General features: G+C 39.8%; 1 protein-coding gene across 1 annotated transcript in view; it reads left to right on the plus strand.

Annotated features, from left to right (window-relative positions):
- Positions 1–16440, plus strand: part of LOC139461052 (carnitine O-palmitoyltransferase 1, liver isoform-like) — a 42048-nt gene extending 25608 nt beyond the window's left edge. The window contains exons 7-16 of the mRNA XM_071242565.1: positions 1101–1155; positions 2894–3023; positions 3498–3637; positions 4599–4798; positions 5715–5859; positions 6876–6947; positions 8065–8225; positions 12379–12535; positions 14187–14303; positions 14783–16440. Coding sequence (XP_071098666.1) covers positions 1101–1155; positions 2894–3023; positions 3498–3637; positions 4599–4798; positions 5715–5859; positions 6876–6947; positions 8065–8225; positions 12379–12535; positions 14187–14303; positions 14783–14983 — 1378 coding nt within the window. The 3' untranslated portion in view covers positions 14984–16440. The remainder of the gene's footprint in view (positions 1–1100; positions 1156–2893; positions 3024–3497; positions 3638–4598; positions 4799–5714; positions 5860–6875; positions 6948–8064; positions 8226–12378; positions 12536–14186; positions 14304–14782) is intronic.
- Positions 16441–22169: the final 5729 nt, after the last annotated feature.

The following is a 22169-nucleotide window of genomic DNA, read 5'->3' on the forward strand; positions in this document are numbered from 1 at the left end:
ATAACTGTAGTTGACACCAGGTGTTTTATGGTGGTATATGGTACTAAGCGTTTCATGATTGTACTTGACACCAGGTGTTTTATGGTGGTATATGGTACTAAGCGTTTCATGATTGTACTTGACACCAGGTGTTTTATGGTGGTATATGGTACCAAGCGTTTCATGATTGTACTTGACACCAGGTGTTTTATGGTGGTATATGGTACTAAGCGTTTTATGATTGTACTTGACACCAGGTCTTTTATGGTGGTATATGGTACCAGGCGTTTTATGATTGTACTTGACACCAGGTGTTTTATGGTGGTATATGGTACTAAGCGTTTCATGATTGTACTTGACACCAGGTGTTTTATGGTGGTATATGGTACCAAGCGTTTTATGATTGTACTTGACACCAGGTCTTTTATGGTGGTATATGGTACCAAGTGTTTTATGATTGTACTTGACACCAGGTGTTTTATGATGGTATTTGGTACCAAGTGTTTTATGATTGTACTTGACAGCAGGTGTTTTATTGTGGTATATGGTACCAAGTGTTTTATGATTGTACTTGACACCAGGTGTTTTATGGTGGTATATGGTACCAAGCGTTTTATGATTGTACTCAACACCAGGTGTTTTATGGTGGTATATGGTACCAAGCGTTTTATGATTGTACTCAACACCAGGTTTTTTGTGGTGGTATATGGTACCAAGCGTTTTATGATTGTACTCGACACCAGGTGTTTTAAGGTGGTATATGGTACCAAGCGTTTTATGATTGTACTCGACACCAGGTGTTTTAAGGTGGTATATGGTACCAAGCGTTTCATGATTGTACTTGACACCAGGTTTTTTGTGGTGGTATATGGTACCAAGCGTTTTATGATTGTACTCGACACCAGGTGTTTTAAGGTGGTATATGGTACCAAGCGTTTTATGATTGTACTCGACACCAGGTGTTTTATGGTGGTATATAGTACCAAGCGTTTTATGATTGTACTTGACACCAGGTGTTTTATGGTGGTATATGGTCCAAGTGTTTTATAACTGTACTTGACACCAGGTGTTTATGGTTATTGACACCAGATGCTTCATGGTGGTACTTCATGTGGTTGCAGGATACCTGGAGAAGACATGGATATCATACAGCATAAAGACCCATCAGAGTCTAAGGTAAGCTGGCAGCTTTGTGAAGGTCAAGTCTTTCAACTAGGACACCTACTTGGGGCAGTAGGCAGTTACAAACCAAACTAGGTGTCCATGTCTTCTCAGGCAAAGAACATTACAAGTTGGTGACATTATTTCCTGGGCGTTTTAGAAGAATGACACAGCAAGTCATATCTATTCAATAATTGACCATGTCTAGGTCAAAGAACATACTGTAAACAGGGAATTATTTGCGACCGTTTTATTATTGCGAGTTTTGCGAGCGAGATTCAATCGCAAAAATAAGTATAAATAATACATACATACTTTATTCATTGCAACACGTCATCAAATGTTAAAATCATCAACCAGAACCACAAGATACTCAATAAGTTAAAAACACAAATGAATGCACAATGGTCACACAATATCTCACAAATGACAGTGTAAACAGACCAATTAGTGTCTTCTTATATAGTTTGCATTCAAACTCACAGTCATGACACTGAGTTGAGTCAATTATCGTATTTGATAATTGGTCGCAATCCCTTCCAGTTTGGAGAGAATCTGTCTATTGTCTGGTAATCTAGGGGTCATCTCAGAAATAAAGCTGGTTACAGTATATTGAAACAAATAATGATTTGCCAGCAGTTGTGGTAACCCAAATTTTCACACAATGCTGACAATGTGTTTGTTTTCTGTTTTGTGGATTTCTTGGTCAATATGCCAAGATACGGGTTGATATAGATAACTAAATGTGGCAAGGTTTGCCCTAGGGACCTCTCTGGTGATCATCTCTTCAATAGAGGTGTTGTCCAGAGTTCAATCTGGACTTGAAAAAAAGGTTGGCCCATGACCCACTTAACCCTAAAAATGTGGGCCATTCAGAAAATGTGATGGGCCATAAACTCATAAGATAGGATGAGCTATGGGTCAAGTTCAAGCCAGTTCCTTTGAAATATGTGAGGTGTGTACGTAGTTTCAGGATCCTCACTTGACAGGATAGCTTGTTAAATATCGGCTGACATTTATCTAGAATTACCTGTTTTTCATGTGAAAAGAATGAATTAATGTGACATGTGATATGACTGATGAAAATTTGGCCATCGAGGTCATCAGGTCATGCTTTCCTAATGTCATGGAAATATGCATCTTGAAACACGATTGGGTACTACTGGTGATATGGACCAATCACACAAGCTGACACAGTGTCATGACTGAAATACTGTTCAAATGGCGTAAATCCAGACTCACTCACTCACACATTTGAAGAGGGTCTACTGAAGACTGAAAGTAGCCTGTCAAGACTACACAGCCAACTGACAACCCACTTGCAGTACGTCAGTTCAGTGGGGCGGTTTTAGAGTTGAAATGAAATGTGAAATGAGAGGCACACAAGTTTTAACATTGGAAGATCCTGAAAGATACTATAATATTTTCAAAATTAATTACTCTTTACTGTCTTTCCTCTGGTACTGGGATATGAAATGCCTATTCAAACATAACATTGAATAGTGTTCTAGAATTCATTCTTGCCACACTTTGATATCAATCAAATGGTACTTTATGGTATATAGTATATTTTAGTGTCAGTGAATATATCATTTGGCATGTTTCGGATTTTATTATCTCAGTAGGACATTAGCAATTCTGCAAAATTGTATTTATGAAACGTATAATATTATTTATCAATACAAGATAGTTTAGTTTGAGAAATGTTGTAATTTTGATGTATATACAAAACATTCCCATGTTGTACTTTCAGCATATAGTGGTGTTAAGGAAAGGAGTTTTCTACAAGGTGAATGTGTACAGTCCAAGGAACAGACCGGTGCCACCTCAGGTCTTGGAGAGACAGTTCCAGTCCATTCTAGAAGATGCTGAAGCGCATCAAGGTATCGGCAGCTTCAGCCTTTTGTGGGGATTTCGGGGTGTAGATCTCCAGTACCTGCACACAAAGTGTTGGCAGAATGGTGGTTTGGCTTAACAAAAACTATGTAGGGTGACTACAGGTTAAAGTTTTATTTTTATTTTTTCAAAATCCTTGCAACTATGCTGGAGATCTCTAATTTCTAAAGGTTCCTTATTTGGTCATGAATATTGATACCCACTGCCATCATGTACAGGCTTAAATATTGTGTGAGGCCTAAAAACAGACTTTTGATGATGATGTCCGTAACTGCAGAGTTAGACAAACAAATACAATAGTCTACAAGCAGTCCACACCTTATTTTTGACAATAACAGCCAGTCCAGGCACATTTTCTACCCGCTGTGTTGAAGTGTTTAACCCTGAATTATGGTGGTGTTTCAACAGAAACTGTGTTTGTGTTCACTGTGATACCAGCATCTGTAACAATGTGTCCACAGACAGCCTGTGTATAGGGGAGGAGAGTCTCCCCGCCCTCACCACACTCGACAGGACGTCCTGGGCTAAAATCAGGATGGACCACTTTTCCCATGGAGTGAACAAAGAATCTCTTGATATTCTAGAAGGAGCCATTTTATTTGTGAGTGTTTACAAACTTGTATATGATTTTATATTGCTGACTTTTGTGTCAAACAACATTAACTCGTTAACAGTGATTTTGTGAAAGAAAGAAAAACTGCTTTTGTTGTCAGCAACGTTTCCTTTACATTTTATCATTTATCATCCATGTGCATCAAGAAAGGGTATTTAGAATTGAACACATCACACATCATCACTTAAAAACATATTTAATCAACATAGGCATTTTTAAAACAATATGAACAAAAGTAGTTTCAATTCATTCCCTGTTTTACATCTTTGACCATGTTTTTGACTGTTATATAATTACCTCCCTTCCACAATGAATTTGAAAACACAGTCCTTCCACCATGTCCACAGCAAATGAGTGCAGTATCCTATTCAGGCCAGAACTTGGTCAAACCCCATTCTGTTTGTGATGAACAGGCATGTAGGCACTGTCAATATTGCATTTAACTTTCTTACATATGTCATATATTTTAGGGTTTTATTAAAGCTGAAACTGAACAACGAATAACATCAGCGAAAATTTAAGCACACATAGACAACTGTAGACATTCATGTACTGTCTATTCATTTACCAGTCAAATAGACTGTTTAGAAAACTATTACATATAGACCATGGGGGTGGCATGGCCGCTATGGTATGGTCATTATGTCAACCTTCTGAGAAGCCGATATTCTGCACCAAATCTGCACCAAATGTCAGCAATGATTCCTATATTGGAATTATGAACTTCGCAGTTCATTTTGTTGAAGTTCTAACTAATAGTGTGTCTTTGTAGAGGTGACTAGTATTTTACCGATAACAGGGTCATTATGGAGGAGATTTTTGGTTACTTTGGAACCTCATTTTGGTTAATATTTTCAGCTTTGCATAATGTTGCAACAGGTGGTTTGGAAATAGTGTCTCCCCGTGGAATAGCTTGTATAATGTATGACACTTATCATGTGTGTTGCAGTTGAGTTTTGACACTCACAGCTTCAAGGACTACTCCCCACGGGCCAAGTACCTGCTGCACGGTGATGGCAAGTCCATCTGGTTCGACAAGTCCATCAATCTCATCTTCTTCAGCGATGGACGCTTCGGCATGAACAATGAACACTCATTCGCTGATGCCCCGGTTGTTGCTCATGTACAGGAATTCAACATGCTCAACGAGTGAGTATTGAAATGTTTTACACTTCTCATTTTGTCTGACACTGAGGCATAGCTATGATGAAGACAATAATTATCCAGCTTAATGTAAATGCTTTTCACTGATGTTGAAGGTCAAATTCACTCTGAAGGTCATACACTCAAACATGTATAATGCTCGAGGTAGCTCAAGAAGAGTTCTCAGTTCCAGCATGAAATTGAAATTTGGTACATTTCATCCTTAGGGTGGGGCACCTTTCTTGAAGGTGACAGGAATGGTCACTTGCAAAGTATTTCTCGTTTTATGGCTCAGAACCAGCCTGTGTTGAAATTTGTAAGGTCAAGCACCCATGTTTTCAACTAGAAAAAATCAATCATGTAATTGGCTGAAATTGAAGGTCACGGTCATAAAACCGGAAGTGCATTTTACATTCTTAGTAAGGTAGTTAGAGGCTTCGGACTTTCTGTTATAAAGTTTACAAGTCTTGTGCTTGTGTTTTCCCAAAGTGGAATGATGTCTCCAAAACTGGAAGTGCATATAATTATCTTCCTAATATTGTTAGAGGCATGGGACTTTCTGTTTTAAAGTGATGTCATTAAACAGAAATGTGTTATAAATGTAGCTACAGGCAATAGGACTTTCTGTTTCAAACTTGCATAACATTGGAAATATACTTTCCAAGAAGTAATGTTATTAAACCTGGCGTGCTTACAACTTTGTTATTAAGGTAACTGTTACCACAGGCCTTTCTGTTACAAAGTTGTACTGCATAGGGCATATTGTTTCCCAAACATAACGTGATGGTCAGACGGGGGGCCTTGATTGATAGTGTGTCAGTGTAGCCTGACATTGTGGGCTGTCTGATTGTTGGATTACATACAGACCGCTGTGATAAAGCTGAATCATTGCAGCCCACTGTATGAGTGTTGTATCTGTCAGAGTGATCGGCCTCCACGACACGGACGGTTATGCTAACCCGGTGCCCTGTGAGCAGACGGAGAATGTGAAGCCAGTGCGACTCATCTGGAACATCGACACAGGCCTGGGCGGGCGCATCAAGCATGCCATGGAGGCTCACCAACAGGTACGGCATGCTCCACTGTGCATAGATCTGCAGATGCAATTTGTTTTTTTGGTTTTTTTTCTTTCCTTCTTTATTTATCTCAGCAGGTACAGCATATAAATATGTACATGTCATGTCAATACAATTGTGGTACATGGTATTCAAGAAGTGTACAGGTTTTCAAACATATAAATTCTTGCCTGTGAAGTCAACGTACTGTATCAGTGTGTATTACAGATTGGTTTTTAAACAAAGTGTGGAAAGATTTGTCGATGGAAACAGTACGGACGATTGCAGACGTAGACACACTGTACCATGGATACAATCCAGAGAGTACTGTTGATGCAATGTAGACAGTACTGTTGATGCAATGTAGACAGGACTGTTGATGCAATGCAGACAGTACTGTTGATGCAATGTAGACAGTACTGTTGATGCAATGCAGACAGTACTGTTGATACAATGCAGACAGTACTGTTGATGCAATGTAGACAGTACTGTTGATGCAATGCAGACAGTACTGTTGATGCAATGCAGACAGTACTGTTGATGCAATGCAGACAGTACTGTTGATGCAATGAAGACAGTACTGTTGATGCAATGCAGACAGTGCCATCGATGGAATGCACACAAAGTTGCTGAAGCATTGCAAATGTCATTGTCCACCGAATTCAGACATTGTTGATGCAGTGCAAATCTTGTTGTTGATGCAATGCAGATGCAGGGATAACACAGGCATCATTGTTGACTCCATTTTATCGTAATACAAATAGAAAACAATCATCACAGATTCCATGATTGATACCTTGGTTGTTACTGAATCCACCAGTCATTGATGAAATGATTAATTGGCATTGTGGAAGCTGTAGTATCAATGAAGAGAGGGTTGACTGCTGTGTAGGACATGCTTGTGGATCACTTGCTTGATAAAGGCACCAGCATCTGTACTGAAGTGTGGAATTGTGTAGGACATGTCCATCAGGCAGCCCTGTCATCACTTGTATACATACATTGTAGGTAATGTGTCCATGTTGCAGAACTGTGAGAACCTGCAGATTGTGGTGTCGGACTTCCAGCACTTTGGCAAGAGCTTCATCAAGAAGTGTAAGGTAGGGCCATGGATAGCTGTTGACAGAGCTTCAAAAAATGTAAGGTAGGCCATGGATAGATAGTGACAGAGCTTTATCAAGAAGTATGAGTTAGGCCACACATAGACGTTGACAGAGCTTTATCAAGATGTGTAAGGTAGGCCATGGATAGATGTTGACAGAGCTTTATCAAGAAGTATGAGTTAGGCCACACATAGACGTTGACAGAGCTTTATCAAGATGTGTAAGGTAGGCCATGGATAGATGTTGACAGAGCTTTATCAAGAAGTATGAGTTAGGCCACACATAGACGTTGACAGAGCTTTATCAAGATGTGTAAGGTAGGCCATGGAATGATGTTGACAGAGCTTCATCTGTAATAACTGCTTCCAAATATCTAAATTTATTACCTTTCCTCGCCAACAGTATGCATTCATATATGATCATAGAGAGCAATGTAAAACAATCACCCGAACACACCCTCCGCCCACCTCACTCCCAGCATGCTCCTGTACACCTCGTCACTTTTTCCTTCATTGCCTGTATTGGATAAACATGTTTTGCTACGTTCCCAATTTATGATTGGAATTGACTTAGTTTGTCGTTTGGGTTTGCTGATTTAATTATGCCTTATTAGCATTATATGAGTCCCTGGCCATATTTTATTAATAAATATAAGAACTTCCTTACTGGGGATCCATCTCGGGAACCTCCAGTCTTCCGACTATGGACCACCCGTTTCCTCATTAGCTATTCAGACTTTGCAGACAATCCTGCAGGGTACTCGTCTCATGATAGCGACGGATAATGACACAGTCGCTCATTACTCCGATTGGCTGGGATCCTCTCACTCGCAGAGTCTCCTGGATCATAGGTTCACATTCTACAGTCTTTAAGACAATCACCCCGTTGGAGGCGAGAGCTCGCCTTATCCCAGGCATCACCAACATTCTCGCTGACTCTCTCTCGCCCCAGTCAGTCAGCTCCCACAGTCAGTGGCGGAGTCCACCAGCTGGGTGCTCCCGTCTTCACCCAACAACTAGATGCACCTCCACATCAGTCCTTTTCTTGTTAAAAACTTTGCAGGGGAAACAGTTGTTATACTTTGGTAGTTGAACACTGGTTGTGTTGTTTGCAGGTGAGCCCTGATGCCTTCCTCCAGATGGCGCTTCAAGTGACATACTTCAGGAACGCTGGCAAGTTCGCTCTCACGTATGAGGCATCCATGACAAGACTGTACCTGGCTGGCCGTACTGAAACAGTGCGATCACTCACCATGGAGTCTGTGGACTTTGTCAAGTAGGTACTCGGATAGAGTAGGGTCACTACATGCATTTAATTTTCTTTTGAATACGGTGCTGTGATTCTTTTGAAAAAAAAAAAAAAAAATTCCTGAATAATCCATCTCATTCATTTGAAATAGTGGCAATGTTGGCAAAACCGCTTTACCAGTGGCGTTCATTATGTTGGTTTGTAGTTGAATGTGTAACTGTTAAAGCACTGTCAGCATTGTACCACAAATTCTATCTTGGTTTTAATGTGTCAAGAAAGTGTGTAGAAATTTAAATAAGGGTGTATGTTAGCCTGTGTGTTCCAGTGTAAACAAAATTGGCATTTGAACCCTGAGAGCCCAAGTCAAACAGGAGTCGAAACTGTACCTTCTCAAACATCTGTTGAATCTGTGGGATGATCTACAGAGCAATGTAGATGAACTGTTGCAGGACAGTGAATGTATACGAGACAAACACACACTATAGGTGGGAGACATTTTATTTCGTCAATGGAAGATTATATATTTTTTTACACCGTGAAACATTAAAGGAATGATAAGTGATATAAACAATACACATAATCTAGTCAATAACATCACAGTAGTACAAACTGTGTTACATTACAAACAAATCTTACTCTTATATTAGTCGTTATAGTGTTCAGTAATATCTGCTAATTGATGTCAGAGCCAAACAGATAATATATAATATATAATATGGATAATTATTCTAAGTGTAAAGAGATTATAAATCTCTTACAAAATACATACATGCACATGAATGTATTAGTGTGACACACTTAATATGTTACACAAATATAAAAACAGAATCTACAAGTAATCATGTGTCTACCCTGTGGGTGAGACTGGGGTGTCTTCCCGTATACAAGTAATAGTGTGCCTACCCTGTGGGTGAGACTGGGGTGTCTTCCCGTATACATGTAATCATGTGCCTACCCTTTGGGTGAGACTGGGATGTCTTCCCGTATACAAGTAATCATGTGCCTACCCTGTGGGTGAGACTGGGGTGTCTTCCCGTATACATGTAATCATGTGCCTACCCTGTGGGTGAGACTGGGGTGTCTTCCCGTATACATGTAATCATGTGCCTACCCTGTGGGTGAGACTGGGGTGTCTTCCCGTATACAAGTAATCATGTGCCTACCCTGTGGGTGAGACTGGGGTGTCTTCCCGTATACAAGTAATCATGTGCCTACCCTGTGGGTGAGACTGGGGTGTCTTCCCGACCACAGTACTGCAACATGTTATTCTGGATATCTGAATAAACCTATAGTTTTGTAACAATGACTAATACAACTATACTATTTACATACACTTTATATTATTACCCCGGTTTCCCTTTAATACAGACAGTATCTTACACAGAACTAATCACAAGAGCATTTTAAACATAGCCTATTCTGTAAAACAACACATACTATTATAGAAACACACATACATTCATAGAAAAGTGATATATCAGTAATTTCCATAGCTTACAATTTATGTCTTGTTTACCACATTTACTAAAATAGATTGTAACTGAGAATATGATAATATTAAACACGTCTAGTTAAGTTTAATATTATAGGTTTAATTTACTGCAACATTTAAATACAATAATTTACAATACAAATATACACAAACATATTAAACTAACCTAATTCAGATGGTTTTACTTGGCAACTTGTCTGTAAAGAATGTGTCCAGACTGAGTAACACTAGATGCAGAGTAGCACATGGTTCTAACCCCTCACCTCAGTGACAGTAGCACATGGAGTATGTTATCATCTCTGTAACACTAGATGCAGAGTAACACATGGTTCAAACCCATCACCTCAGTGACAGTAGCACATGGTGTATGTTATCATCTCTGTAACACTAGATGCAGAGTAACACATGGTTCAAACCCCTCACCTCAGTGACAGTAGCACATGGTGTATGTTATCATCTCTGTACACTAGATGCAGAGTAACACTAGATGCAGAGTAGCACATGGTTCTAACCCCTCACCTCAGTGACAGTAGCACATGGAGTATGTTATCATCTCTGTAACACTAGATGCAGAGTAACACATGGTTCAAACCCATCACCTCAGTGACAGTAGCACATGGTGTATGTTATCATCTCTGTAACACTAGATGCAGAGTAACACATGGTTCAAACCCATCACCTCAGTGACAGTAGCACATGGAGTATGTTATCATCTCTGTAACACTAGATGCAGAGTAACACTTGGTTCAAACCCATCACCTCAGTGACAGTAGCACATGGTGTATGTTATCATCTCTGTAACACTAGATGCAGAGTAACACATGGTTCAAACCCATCACCTCAGTGACAGTAGCACATGGTGTATGTTATCATCTCTGTAACACTAGATGCAGAGTAACACATGGTTCAAACCCATCACCTCAGTGACAGTAGCACATGGAGTATGTTATCATCTCTGTAACACTAGATGCAGAGTAACACATGGTTCAAACCCATCACCTCAGTGACAGTAGCACATGGTGTATGTTATCATCTCTGTAACACTAGATGCAGAGTAACACATGGTTCAAACCCATCACCTCAGTGACAGCAGCACATGGTGTATGTTATCATCTCTGTAACACTAGATGCAGAGTAACACATGGTTCAAACCCCTCACCTCAGTGACAGTAGCACATGGTGTATGTTATCATCTCTGTAACACTAGATGCAGAGTAACACTAGATGCAGAGTAACACTAGATGCAGAGTAACACATGGTTCAAACCCATCACCTCAGTGACAGCAGCACATGGTGTATGTTATCTTCTCTGTAACACTAGATGCAGAGTAACACTAGATGCAGAGTAACACATGGTTCAAACCCATCACCTCAGTGACAGCAGCACATAGTGTATGTTATCATCTCTGTAACACTAGATGCAGAGTAACACTAGATGCAGAGTAACACATGGTTCAAACCCATCACCTCAGTGACAGCAGCACATGGTGTATGTTATCATCTCTGTAACACTAGATGCAGAGTAGCACTTGGTTCAAACCCATCACCTCAGTGACAGCAGCACATGGTGTATGTTATCATCTCTGTAACACTAGATGCAGAGTAACACTAGATGCAGAGTAACACTAGATGCAGAGTAACACATGGTTCAAACCCATCACCTCAGTTACAGTAGCACATGGTGTATGTTATCATCTCTGTAACACTAGATGCAGAGTAACACTAGATGCAGAGTAACACATGGTTCAAACCCATCACCTCAGTGACAGCAGCACATAGTGTATGTTATCATCTCTGTAACACTAGATGCAGAGTAACACATGGTTCAAACCCATCACCTCAGTGACAGCAGCACATGGAGTATGTTATCATCTCTGTAACACTAGATGCAGAGTAACACTAGATGCAGAGTAACACATGGTTCAAACCCATCACCTCAGTGACAGCAGCACATGGAGTATGTTATCATCTCTGTAACACTAGATGCAGAGTAACACTAGATGCAGAGTAACACATGGTTCAAACCCCTCACCTCAGTGACAGCAGCACATGGAGTATGTTATCATCTCTGTAACACTAGATGCAGAGTAACACTAGATGCAGAGTAACACATGGTTCAAACCCATCACCTCAGTGACAGCAGCACATGGTGTATGTTATCATCTCTGTAACACTAGATGCAGAGTAACACATGGTTCAAACCCATCACCTCAGTGACAGTAGCACATGGAGTATGTTATCATCTCTGTAACACTAGATGCAGAGTAACACATGGTTCAAACCCATCACCTCAGTGACAGTAGCACATGGAGTATGTTATCATCTCTGTAACACTAGATGCAGAGTAACACTTGGTTCAAACCCATCACCTCAGTGACAGTAGCACATGGAGTATGTTATCATCTCTGTAACACTAGATGCAGAGTAACACTAGATGCAGAGTAACACTAGATGCAGAGTAGCACTTGGTTCAAACCCATCACCTCAGTTACAGCAGCACATGGAGTATGTTATCATCTCTGTAACACTAGATGCAGAGTAACACTAGATGCAGAGTAACACTAGATGCAGAGTAACACATGGTTCAAACCCATCACCTCAGTTACAGCAGCACATGGTGTATGTTATCATCTCTGTAACACTAGATGCAGAGTAACACATGGTTCAAGTTTTTTGTGTTTACCTCAGGGCATTTCTGGACAAGAACGTGCCAGGGGAGGAGAAGATCCGGCTGCTTTTGCGAGCATGTGAAAATCATCAGATCATGTACAAGGATGCCATGAATGGACTAGGAATTGACAGACACCTGTTTGCCCTCTATGTAGCCAGTCGGGGACTCGGAGATGTGAGTACTGTGGGTTTGACATATAAGTACTGGGGGCTGGATACATGAGCACTAAGGGTTGGACATGTGAGTACTTTGGGTTGGACATGTGAGTACTTTGGGTTGGACATGTGAGTACTTTGGGTTGGTCATGGGAGTACTTTGGGTTGGACATGGGAGTACTTTGGGTTGGACATGTGAGTACTTTGGGTTGGACATGTGAGAAAATGGGTTAGACATGTGAGTACTTTGGGTTGGTCATGGGAGTACTTTGGGTTGGACATGGGAGTACTTTGGGTTGGACATGGGAGTACTTTGGGTTGGACATGTGAATACTTTGGGTTGGACATGGGAGTACTTTGGGTTGGACATGTGAGTACTTTGGGTTGGACATGTGAGAAAATGGGTTAGACATGGGAGTACTTTGGGTTGGTCATGGGAGTACTTTGGGTTGGACATGGGAGTACTTTGGGTTGGACATGGGAGTACTTTGGGTTGGACATGTGAGTACTTTGGGTTGGACATGGGAGTACTTTGGGTTGGACATGTGAGTACTTTGGGTTGGACATGTGAATACTTTGGGTTGGACATGGGAGTACTAGGGGTTGGACATGTGAATACTTTGGGTTGGACATGGGAGTACTTTGGGTTGGACATGGGAGTACTTTGGGTTGGACATGTGAGTACTTTGGGTTGGACATGGGAGTACTTTGGGTTGGACATGGGAGTACTTTGGGTTTGACATGTGAGTACTTTGGGTTGGACATGTGAATACTTTGGGTTGGACATGGGAGTACTAGGGGTTGGACATGTGAATACTTTGGGTTGGACATGGGAGTACTTTGGGTTAGACACAGGAGTACTTTGGGTTGGACATGTGAGTACTTTTGGTTTGACATGTGAGTACTTTGGGTTGGACATGTGAGTACTTTGGGTTGGACATGTGAATACTTTGGGTTAGACATGTGAGTACTTTGGGTTGGACATGTGAATACTTTGGGTTAGACATGTGAGTACTTTGGGTTGGACATGTGAGTACTTAGGGTTAGACATGTGAATACTTTGGGTTAGACATGTGAGTACTTTGGGTTGGACATGTGAATACTTTGGGTTGGACATGGGAGTACTTTGGGTTGGACATGTGAATACTTTGGGTTGGACATGGGAGTACTTTGGGTTGGACATGGGAGTACTTTGGGTTGGACATGGGAGTACTTTGGGTTGGACATGTGAGTACTTTGGGTTGGACATGGGAGTACTGGGGGTTGGACATGTGAGTATTTTGGGTTGGACATGTGAATACTTTGGGTTGGACATGGGAGTACTTTGGGTTAGACATGGGAGTACTTTGGGTTAGACATGTGAGTACTTTGGGTTAGACATGTGAATACTTTGGGTTAGACATGGGAGTACTAGGGGTTGGGCATGTGAGTACTTTGGGTTAGACATGGAAGTACTAAGGGTTGACAAAGGGTTGACTAAATCTGATCCCGACTTTATTATCTACACACTGCTGTCATGTTGCTGGCATATTGCTGAGTGTGACATTAAACCACACAGACACACAAGTACAAAATAAATATGCAACTTTATGTATGTAGTCATTGGAAAATAGGTTGAGATGTCTTGAGATGTGCTCCTGGGGTTTCCTGACATTTACTCTGTTTTCCAGGATTGTGAGTTCTTGAAGAAGGCCCTGAGCATTCCTTGGACACTGTCCACCAGCCAACAGCCCCAGCAGCAGATCTTCTGGGCACCAGACTGTAGCCTGCCACAGTATTTTGATAAGGTGAGCTATATCTATCACATATATGTTGACATTTTGGATACTAGGCTGTAGCCTGATTCTGTATTTTGATAAAGTTAGCTATGTCTATCCCATTGATAACACCTATGTTTTTGGATACCAGACTGCATCCTCTCACAGTATTTTGACAAGGTGAGCTATATCTCGCACATTGACAACAGCTGATAATTTTGATACCGGATTAGCCTGCCACAGTATTTTAATAAGGTGAGCTATATGTATCACATTGATAACAGCTGATATTCTGGATACCAGGATGTAGCCTGCCACAGTATTTGGATAGGGTGAGCTATATCTATCACATTGGATACCCTGATGTAGCCTGCAACAGTATTTGGATAAGGTGAGTCTGTCCCCACAAACTGTTGAGTACACTTGCTCCAGACATTTACTTCTTGCTTCTTCAGTATCCATAACCATGGTGTGTTTATCTCCTAACTCACTCACCCTGTCTGTGGTAGGTTTCCCCTGGGGGAGGCTTTGGCCCCGTGTCTGACGAGGGCTACGGTGTTTCATACATGATACCCGGAGAAAACCGCTTCTTCTTCCACGTCTCTTCCAAGAGGAATACCAGTAATACCAACTCCAAGAAGTTCACTGACCAGTTGTTCCAGACATTGCAGGAAATCAAGGAACTCTTTGATACTCATCTGAAAACATAATGCCAGAGACCTTAGACCAAGAATAGAATGAATGGTTCGTCAAGTTACTAGAATATGAATATGTGAAGTCCTGAGATTTTATATTCAACATAGGGATTGTTTGATGCAAAGTAATTGAATATGCAGTGGTCATTTTGTTGTCAAAGAGAAAACAAACTTTATGATTAAGGCTCCCACCTTTTTACCAATGTTTTTAAGTATACGTGTTAAAAAAAAGACAACTTGCTGATATTGGTAGTTATTTTTAGCGCCAATGGTTGCACCATACATGAATCTAAGCCTTCTGAGTTTCCTGAGTCAAAAAGTCCCTGGGTGATTGCTTGTGTTTTGGTCACAATGTAATCAAATTGGATCATTCTCTGATACAATTCCTGTCTGCGGATGATCTGACAACTCCTCCGTAGAACATCACATCAGGAGAACTTTCTAATCCGCCTCAAGCTTCTAAACTCTTGGTACCAGTACAGACCTGTGAAGATCCGGGTTAGAAAAGGTCATCAGTGACTCATGCTTGTTGTAAGAGGCAACTATCGGGATCGGGTTTTGATGCAGAATATCACATCCCAATGGCGTGGATCGCTGCTCGTGATATCAGTCACTGAACTGATTATTTACGGACCGCTGTCATGCATAAATGCTGAGCACGGGGTTCAACAAACAAACAGACCAGTACATCTGATTTCTATATCTCTAAAATGATATTTACAGAGAATACAGAGAATTCTGAAGGTAAATAATAAAGGCTGTGCCATGTCATTGTAGTGGATATTTCATACACCATGTCGTTTTTAGGGTCATGTCATCTATGCGTAAGGGAGGTCCATCACAGGAATATTTGTGTAGCATGATGGTTTTCTTTTGTTGAAATCAAGTTTTTTAGAAGCTGTCATCAGGTTTACTCAAGAAACCAAACATTCTTCATTTTAGATTTGGAAGTCAAAGTTCACACATTGTTGTGTCCTTTGGAGGTGTTGTCAGATCTGCACACACAGATGTATTGTATTGAGGTAAAAGATCTGATTTTGATGAGATTGGTATAATCACAATAAACTTTTGACAAGGGGTATCTGAATAATTGTGTTGTATGGTATTAGATTTATGATGTAAAATAGTGATGTTTTATGAAAGGGCTTCTTGAGGCTGTGATCACATGCTCAATTCCCAAAGCATTTTTAAGACTTGCATTTTTCTGTTACAAAGTCCCAAGATGCATAACTTGCACATTTACAATATGGATAGATTTTCAATGTTTTAGTAAATTGGGCATTTTTAGAAATTCTTTGTAGAAGCCCTTTCTTCTTAGACATTATTGTTTTAGTTCAGTAGAGCTCCAAAAGACATATTTTATTATTTACATTTTACAAAACAGAGGCATGCCTTCTTTTGCACTTGCCTGTTGTCTATGTTGATGTGAAAAGCTACATGAATCATTTCACTTCCCCCCCCCCCCCCCCCCCCCCCCCATCCCTCCCTCATCCCACAGAACACTTACAGAGCCTTAAGGCCAGATCAATGTAATTGCTGGTTTGCTGGTGTGTGTGTGTGTGTGTTTTTGAAATAAATAAATACTCGACTAAATGTATTTGTTGCATTGTGCATAATACTGTAACTTCTTCAAACACGCACGCACACACTCACACACACACACACACACACACACACACACACACACACACACACACACACACACACACACACACACACACACACACACACACACACAGTGGGTTCAAGGTAACAAAACTAGTTTATGTAAAGGAACATATTTTTAAGATGGTGGGGATTACGTCCTGTGACAGATTCAGATTAAATTCACCTGGCCTTATCATATTCCCAAAGCAAGGCAGTTAAATGACTATAAAAGTCCAGTTTCCAGACTGGAATTATGGGGTTATTTTTTGGCTTGACTAAGTTGACATCCGGTTCGTAAACTGCCATGCAGATTTACACAATATAAATTTTGATTATCGATGAGAGCGTCTTGACTGTGCACCGCCATTTTGTTTGAAGCAAATTCAAGTGATAGGAGTGGTGGAGTGGTGGAGTGGTGGAATCTGATAGGTCAAGTGGATGGGGCTTAGAAGGGACACAACTTGTTATAGCCACTGGTGGCGTTATGATCGAGCCCAGAAATTCCAGTCTATATCAGCAACTGTGGAAACTGGACATTTACAGTCACTTAACTCCCTTACCTCGGGCAGATGAGGCCTTACATGTACTTACAAGTGTACCAAGACTGCTTTTTGGAAAAGGTCCTGGGTAATCCAAATATCTTAACTACCCTATCTTAACAAAGACCGTCATAAAACATGTGAATTGTTTAACAAGGCCTAGAACTAGCCTTGACCTCATTATTTGTTTACATGTAACCATGGCAACTTGTATCCTGTAACCATGGATAGCGCACCATGAACAGCACAGTTTATTGCTTGTGCCAATATTTCTGGTGTATAAACATGAAGTATTATTTGGAATTTTATGAAATCTACTTTCAATACTGAGGAGTATGGAAACACAAAGTCAATTATATTTGACAGTAAAGAAAAATGAATAGTACCTGTGTTGTCTTCTGATAATATTTTCTGTGGAAGTTTATATCCTGATTTTACCAGCTTGATGAACAAATATATATGCCCATTTCATGGTGCTTTGTGCACATACTACATTATTCATACTATGGAATATTTGAAGGCAAACTAGGATCTGCACCTTTATACTCCATACTTGACCCAAAGATGCCATGTGGTGTATAAGAACGAGTTTATTTTCATAGATTTAAAGCCTGCTGAAGAAATATATTATAGGACTAAAAATGCTCCCTCCCTTCCTATTCACGGTCAGTTCTATAAAGCAATCTTAGCGCTAAGAGAACTGTAATACCCATTCTTTAACATTGACTCGTGAAGCTAAGATAGCTCTGTTGAACTTGACTCAGGTTTGAAAACATGATGAGAAACAAATATTTGTTTAACTGTTTAAGTGCTAGTCTGCGGTGTTTTGCAGGATTAGAGGAAGCACTTCAATCTCCCTTACTTCTTACTCTCAATCTCATTTCATCAACATTCAGAGCATGTTTGTTTAGACACACGGATGTATGATGTGTTCCGGCCCGTCCAGTCTGTCTTGTTTTACAGATGTTTTAGGCCCCTATGCCAAGATTCAGGAAGACAAAAGGAAATGTTATCAATGTCAAGTTACTAAACTTTGAATGCAGAATATTATTTTGAAAGCACAGTGGTTTTGGGGTTGTTTTGCCCCACAAGAACACTCTATAGATAAACATCCTAACTAGAAGAGAGAGTATGCATCTGTTGGATAGTGTATTTCTTGTTCCTACTTTTGCAATTTTACAACAGTTTCATCTTTAAATCTTAAGAACAAAATCATTTTGGCCACATTACAACGTTTCATGTTTGCATCACACAACATTATCAATGCAAAGAGACATTAGGTGTTTCAGTGTTCCAGATGAAGCTTGCCAAACATTTATAGTGTTATCCTGTCAACAAATGTTATTTGTGTCAGAGTTTTAGTCTTAATTCTAACCTGCACTCATGTAACTTTGTATGTATCAGTGCAAGAGTTGGTACAGAAGTGGAAATGTTTTGTTGTATTTGCTCAACGACAATGTGATGTATGTGAACCTGCTTACTTATTCCTTCTTTGGTTTGAACCACCCTCAATGCAACTAGTCTCCGGTTAGCACTGATGCATCAGAATGGAGGACATAGTTTATTATGCATCATTTTGTTTTATTGTTTTATTTTCATAGATTTACGGTTGAGAGAAATATTTTTAGTTCTCAGATTGTGTGTGCGTCAGTAAAACACATTTACCATTTTTTTTAAAGAAAATAAATCGATGTTATTGAGTTGTGGTTGCATTAATACATTATGATGAATGAAGTTTCTTGTTGATGTTAGCTGCTCTGTAATTGGAGTATTTATTGGTTGTTGTTTTTAGAAAAGTGGTCTTGTGAATCTAGATGATTAAGATGATTACTTTGAAAGAAGAATTAGACTAAGATTGACTGGGCGCCAACATTTTATTTGAAGCAAAAGCAAGTGAAATGAGAGTTGGAATCTGATTGGTCATTAGGAGGAACATAGAAGGGACATAACTCGTAATAGCCACTGTTGGCGTTATGATCGAATTTGGAAATTCCAGCCTGTATCGGCAAGGGTGGAAACTGGACTTGTACAGTCAGTTATCTCCCTTGCCTCGGGAAGATGCACCCAGAAAGGTTACAATGCAGTGACCTCATAGTTTCAAGAATGTTTTGCTCTCTATTCCTATCATAATAAAATGGGAATCAACTCACTTTTTGTTTTATATTTAATGCTGTGTCTTTAATGACTTGACAGTCTGTGGTCCTGATAGCATCTCGTCATATTTGCAGTGGAATGACTCAGTGGATTTGTTACAGGACTCGCAATACACATCCGCGCTAAGTTGTGATAACGACGTCATCCCAGCAGACATCTGTATGGCACTTATTCATTGTTGAAGACCACCTGTTTTGGTACGGGTGGAAACCCTAGCATGTTTAGTTATGTTAAAGTCTTGTGTAGGTTTTATTTGTTACTAAAGAAGATTATAGCCTATTGATGGCCTGAGAGATTTTATTTCATGACTTGTTTTGTTTGTCAGGAGGCTTGCTGTTGGAAATAGTGTGAGTTTTGATTTTGTTTTATTGAGGGTGTGTGGTATAGAGATAGTTATCTTCAGATGTTGATTTTTATGGATGAAGAATTCCCTAATTCTGTTAAAGTTAAAAAAACCCTGATGTCTTTGAAAAACTTCTATTTTGACCCATTTTTGTTTGTGTTTTATATCAAGAGTTATTTTTAGGAAATAAATATCTGATCAACCTGATCAAAATGTTTCGTTTTTTTTAATAACATGTGCCTCTTTTCAACAAATTCACAAAGACATCTATAAAAGAATAAAAATAATGAATTTGGCTCTTTTTGTATTACAGATGAAGTCAATCCTTTGATCCTTTCTGATGCATGATGTATCCCTAGGTTACTTTATATATAGATAGATTCCAACTTTGCTTTGTTCTTCTGGTAGATAGACTAGGAATGAACACATTGCAGCATAGTCCCTGTGCACTTTAAATTCAGATCCACATTCCACGACTGGACATTAATTCCAAAAGACAGGTGCCATGGTTATTTTGCGTCCTTCAGGTAGAATAGACCTTGACCTTGCACTCCACTGTAAGCCCTGATGAAACGCCAGTCCCTGTTGAACTGATGTTTATGCACCGACCTGTTTACAAGGTTGCGTCTATTAAATATATTTTTGTGTACTTTATATTACTTAGAATGTGCCATTCATGTGTTGTATGCATTGATATTAAAATAACTATGTTATAATAACTGATGACAGTATGGAAGAACTTAATAAAATATACAAAGGAATGAATCAAATGTAGTTTATATGTTTGTGTGATTATCTCCCCTTACAAGTGTCAACATTTAAACTGTTCCATTGTACACGTTTTGTTCTGTGACAATATTCCCTGAAAGGGCTGCAATTCAAACATGGCCTGGTACAAAAAGAAACTGATAACAATTAGTTCAACACCATTACACAGTCTCATGCAATAATACTGATTTTGGGGAAATCATTTCTTGTTGAGAGTCCTGTACAGCAAATGTATACCGTGCCATCTGTTAACTAGTGCAAACTTACATGGCAATCAGCTGATCACAGTTGCAGAGATATTGAAGTGTGACATCAGAACCATTGCCACAATCAGATTGTTAAGTCTGAAACAATACCTCGCTGTGTGACGATCTAAGGATGGCTCTGTTGGAGGTAAACTTTCAAATCAGTGTTCAGGGTTCTAATTTTTAGTCTGAGTAAGCAGTATTGTGGATATTCTATGCATACTGTTGTCTCTGATCACCATGACATCTTCACCTAAATGGGTGTACTATCTAGGGTATACTTGTGTCCTGTATGCTTTATCCTTTGATCAACATTTCTGAATCGTGGTGGTAGAGAAATGAAGCCACATCATTTTGTGAAGCTGACATCTGATTTGCTCAACATGAAATCCATCCTTTATTTAGTTTGCAAGGTCAAAGTTTGCTCATTGGGCACCTGACGTGAGGGTTTCGTATCGAAGTAAAGATATTGATGACATTGACATTCCCATACTTTTAGTTTCCTTGGAAGGTGAGCTGCTGTACCTATGGTTCTGTTGTATTTGACAAGTGACTTCGGCCTTGTGCTGGCTGAGATAAATGGCAGGATAAGCCTGAAAACTAAGATGCATGGTATTGAGAACTTATTATTGTGAATGATCACAGGTGAAGTAAAAATCTGTCTTCTTATCCAGTATGTTCTCGTGTCCGATCAGTAGGCAGGAATAGGTAGTATTTGTTCAAGGACCCATAAGGCTGCAGTGTAGCTGACTGTAACTTTACAGAATTTTCACTCAGATATAACTATGTTATAAAACATTATTGCTGTGTAAAAGAACATGTGCAGTATTTTTTGTTGCACAACCTTGTCACAACCCTACATGTTAGCCGAGTCCAGACTCAGATGCTTCATACATTACAGTATTGCTGGTGGCTTGTGGGCTGTAGTACAGACTACTGGACAATGAAATCACTGTTATGTGTGTAGGAGTAATCTACTGTTGTATATTTTAATAGGGACTTCATCTGCTATTAAATATTGGACTGGTGGACATAACAGCTTGAACAATGTTTTATCTGGGTGCTTCTCAGCCCTTGCATAGTCAGTCAAAAATATAACCAGTGAGGCAAATATAGAACTGGAAAGTAAGACCCGATTCTTCCATGTTACTAGACTTAATCTGTTATGTCAGGACATTATTCAGCGATTTCTCTTATTTAGTGGGTCCCAGTCATCTAAGGTGTTGCAATTCACCATGCAGAGGTGTGTCTCTTAGGCATACCAGGATCTCATGATCATTGATTCCACACATCGGCGCATCCCTATGCTGGTGCATCCTTACATCAATACATCCCCGCAAGTACATCTCCGCAAGGGAATTGAAACAATATGCACAGTACAAATCAGGAACTTGGTATGTCAGTTAGAATTTTGCTAATAGAATGATCTTAGTGCTATTACTATCACATCTCTTATTCTTTTTATCTGAGGCAGTTATCAATATGGTGCTGTGGAAATAGCAATG

This window comes from Haliotis cracherodii, unplaced genomic scaffold (genome assembly GCF_022045235.1).
Source record: "Haliotis cracherodii isolate W230 unplaced genomic scaffold, xgHalCrac1.p SCAF_14, whole genome shotgun sequence".
NCBI classification, from domain to species: domain Eukaryota; kingdom Metazoa; phylum Mollusca; class Gastropoda; order Lepetellida; family Haliotidae; genus Haliotis; species Haliotis cracherodii.